This window comes from Sarcophilus harrisii, chromosome 3 (assembly GCF_902635505.1).
Source record: "Sarcophilus harrisii chromosome 3, mSarHar1.11, whole genome shotgun sequence".
NCBI lineage: Eukaryota > Metazoa > Chordata > Mammalia > Dasyuromorphia > Dasyuridae > Sarcophilus > Sarcophilus harrisii.
The window spans coordinates 550360154-550364346 of NC_045428.1; the positions used below are offsets into that span (position 1 = coordinate 550360154).

Below are 4193 nucleotides of genomic sequence, written 5' to 3' on the forward strand. Positions count from 1 at the left end.
GAAAGAGAAAAGAGAGAGAGATTTTCAGAGATAGACAAAGATAGGCCAGAACCAGACAAAAGAGAAAGAGATAGATGGGGTGGAGGACTGATGGAAAGTGAAAGAGAAAAAGATAGAAATGGGAGAAAAAAAATTGAAAAGGTATCAAAAGAGATAAATTGAGAGGTAGACAGAAAGACAGAGAAAGACAAGGATGCACAGAGAAACACACACACACAGAGGGAAAGAGGGAGAAAGAACTTCAATATTAGGTCATAGTTAAAATTGGGACCATTTGTTCAGAGATTTGTTTTTTTCCTCCCTCACCCTGCCTCCCCTGTGGTATACTTATTTAGAATACAACCAAAGGGCAATGAAAATTAGCTTATTTTTATGTAGAGATGGGACCCATTAAAAAGTACATACATCAAATAAACATGAGTACCAGAACCAATTTTCTAGGGTGCTATGAAGCAGTAAAGTAAGAAGTGTAAAGTGGATAAATTAAGCCAGTTCTCCCCAAGCAGGTCAGTCCATAGGTGTATCTGTGAGCCTGATGAAGGTCTGATTACTCATAACTATATTCAGTTCAAGGAAGCACCATCCTTCCCTTGCCTTTTTGTCAGCATCTTGCCTGAGATTCCAATGTTCCAGGACTTCTATTTGTTATGCTCTTCTAGTCCCTGCTTCCAGGTGGAAAAAATTGCACTTCCCATCAGCCCTTTATTAATAAGGGGCTACACTTGTAAGTTTCTAGTTGTTTCCTTCAAGTAAGTTTTCTTTCCCCTTCTGTTGTAGATAATGATTACTTCATGACCTTCACTAGTTAGTTTTTTCCACTAGCTTGGCACGGGGAGAGGAATGCAATAAGGACTCCATAAATATGAGTGACTCCTTCCATGTAACTGCGTGCCATCAGTACTAGGTAATTATAATAAGTCAGATGTATATGGCACGTTAAAGATTGAAAACTACTTTCCTTACAATAACTCTGTGAGAGAGACATGGATAAATATCCCCCTGCCCAATTTATAGATGAGGAGGAGCTCTGTGAGTTTAAGCTATGAGACTGATAAGAATCTAAGATTAGAATGGCTCCATCCATGCTGCTCCTGGTAATGAGGATGAGGATTATGATAAAGTCAAGTTTGTTATAATTAATTCTTGAAAATAGGTGATATTATAACCCTGTTGAAAATTACAGGTCAGGGTCCCAAGCCCAGTAGAAGTAGATAGCCCTTGCCTACAATCTTCTCTATTAGGGAAGGTTAAGGCTGGTAGATTAAATTAGTTGAGTTGTAAGGTATAATAGAGCTAAAGCTAATTGGGATATATATAGGAGCAGCAACAATAGGGTGAGCCCCTGAGGAACAGGGGAAGAGTGGGAAAAGGACGGGGAAATCAGGCTGCCTATATGTGGGCAAAATGGAATTGGTCAAAAGGAACTGATTAGTAGTGGGATTGGGACTACAGGTGGTGACTATATCTCCACGCTGGGTGAGATTAAAAAAAATCACTCTCAAAAAGAAAGAAAAAAAGAAGGAAAGAATAGTCCATTCCAAGAATCTCTACTCATCAGCTTACTCTGTTTTGCACAACTACTTTGATGAATGCTGCCTTTATGTCCTTATTCCTAAGGCTGTAGACCACAGGATTGAGCAGAGCAGTGAACACATTATAGAAAAGTGAGATCTGTTTGTCTTTTTCTGGAGAGTAGCTGGAATTGGGCCTCATATATATGTATATGCCAGGTCCATAGAACAGAATGACCACAATTAGATGTGAAGCATAAGTGGAGAAAGCCTTATACCTTCCTTGAGTGGATTTGATCTTAAGGATGGCCATAGTGATGCGAACATAGGAGGCCAGGATGAGTGTCACAGGACCTAACACCATGAAGATACTCATGATAAAGTCTACCATCTCAATAAGGTGTGTGTCCATGCAGGCCAGGCTCCGGACTGAGGGACCCTCACAAAGGTAGTGATTCACAATATTAGGACCACAGAAGGGAAGCCTCATAGTAAAAAAAGTATGAACTAGGGAGAAGAAGAAACCAGATACCCAAGTCCCTGCCAACAATTGCACACACAGGTTCCAGTTGAGAATGAGCATATAGCGCAGTGGGAAGCAGATGGCTATATAACGGTCATAGGCCATGACCACAAATAAGATGGCTTCAGTGAGACCAAGAGCCCCAAATACATCCATCTGCAGCCAGCAACCTGCAAAGGAGATGAGCTTAGATCTGGAAAGCAGGTGTACCAACATCTGAGGCACTGTAGTAGTGATATAACCCATGTCCAGTAAGGAGAGCATGCTGAGGAAAAAGTACATAGGGGTGTGGAGATGAAAATCCAGGCAGATCAGAATGATGATGAGCCCATTGCCAAGAACTGAGCAGAGGTAGAGAAGGAGGAAGATGATGAAAAGGATCCTATTTGAGGTAGGGTCACTAGAAAAGCCAACCAGGATAAATTCAGTAACAGAACTGTGGTTTGAAGTTGGGAACATTGAGATAGTAGGACCCTGGGGAAAAGAGAAAGAGAAAATAGAGTCTAGAGAGCTCAGTTTTGGACAAGGACAGAGAAACCCAGGGCTCTCTGAGTTACTCAGTTGAAGGGCTCATGTTAAAAAGTTCTTCCTTAAGAGTTTTGATACCACCCTAGCATCATTGAATTTTAGAGCTTCAGGGAACTTTAAAGATGATCTGACCCAAACCCTTCTTTTACAAATGAGGCCATCAAGGACCAAAAAGGAAGATTACTTGTTCAAGATTACTCATCTATTCAGGAGAAGAGAAGGGTTAAGGTCTCTTGTTCACTTCTTCCATGCACCGCCTTGCTTCCACTTTGGGCAAAAGGACAAAACCTCAGAAAACATTTTCTACAGCTCCCACCCAAATAAGGGTTTCTTTCAGAGTATCCCCAACAAGAAAAATCTAGCCTTTACTCAAAGATTACTACTTGTAGCCCTTTCCTTTTCTAATTATCTCTCACAAAAAGTTTTTCTATATACTAAACTGAACTCTATTCTATAACTTCCACCTACTACCTTTATTTCCTCTTTCTTAGGACAGACAAAATAAGCATTTCCTCATCTTGGATTATTCCCATCTTAATGTAGACTATGATGACATTATCATTTTGTCTTTCAAATCCCATTTTTGATTCATAATGACTCTTTAAACTCACCAAGACATCTAGATCTTTTTCCACATAAATTTTTGCTTGCCATAATTTCTTTGTCCCATACAAACTGAGTTTCACATAGAAATAACATTGCAAAGATGCTCAGGGGATGCAGAGTTTGTATTATTTGTTTCCCTGAATACCATGCATCCTAAAATTTTATAAACAAAGAAAATTTTCAGGAACATCAATTTTTTAGGAGGTAGGGACTCCATTTTTCTCTTGAAGGATTCCAGGAAATTCCTGCCAAATCTAGAAAAACCTTAGTATGGTAAATTTCAGAGTTGGAAGAGATTACCTAATCCACACTTCAGTGCTACTTAAAAAATTGAGATAAAGGAAGCTAAGTAATTGCTGAAAATCATATAGGATGTAAGTATTCTAGGATTTAAATGCACTTCTATTTCTATTTCATAGGACTCTTGAAATCAAAAGCAGCCCCTTTAAGATAGATTAAAATGGAGAATAGGAGGAGCATAGTTATTCAGGGAACAGCTCGTTAAAGAATTGCAGTGTTTCATTCTGCATAGGTACAGAGAGACATTCCATGGATGAAATCATGCATCTCCTTCCTGAAACAATGATAAAGAAGTATTTCCCAATAAAATGATACCTAAGAAATATGAACATCAGTGAAATATTAAAAATATAAAATATATGAAAAAGAATTTGAGGGAACTGGGAATGTTCAGCCTGCAAAGGTTAAGATTCAGAAGGCATAGTAGAGCTGTCTGAGCTCTATAAGAAGGATTGTCACCTGTCACAACTAGACTTAGTCTTTTTGGTCCCAGAGTTGAGTAATGGGTGAAAGATGGAAAGAAGCACATTTAAGCCTACATTCAGGAAAAGGACTCCCTACATGAAAGAGAACTGGTCCATCTCTGGAGTAGTGGGCTCCATATTGCTGGAGGACTTCATACTGAGACTACATGACTATTTCTCATGTATAAAATAATAAGAATTCCTTCTCAAGTATGTTTTGGATCAAATGGTTGCTGAGATATTTTCCAGCCCTAATATGCT

The 4193-nt window shown here is 39.0% G+C and overlaps 1 protein-coding gene across 1 annotated transcript; it reads right to left on the reverse strand.

Moving 5' to 3' along the window:
- Positions 1–1554: 1554 nt before the first annotated feature.
- LOC100931925 (olfactory receptor 2D2-like) lies at positions 1555–2493 on the reverse strand. Its single transcript, XM_003766560.1, has one exon. The coding sequence runs from the start codon at positions 2491–2493 to the stop codon at positions 1555–1557; it is 939 nt and encodes a 312-aa protein (XP_003766608.1).
- Between the last annotated feature and the right edge of the window lie 1700 nt (positions 2494–4193).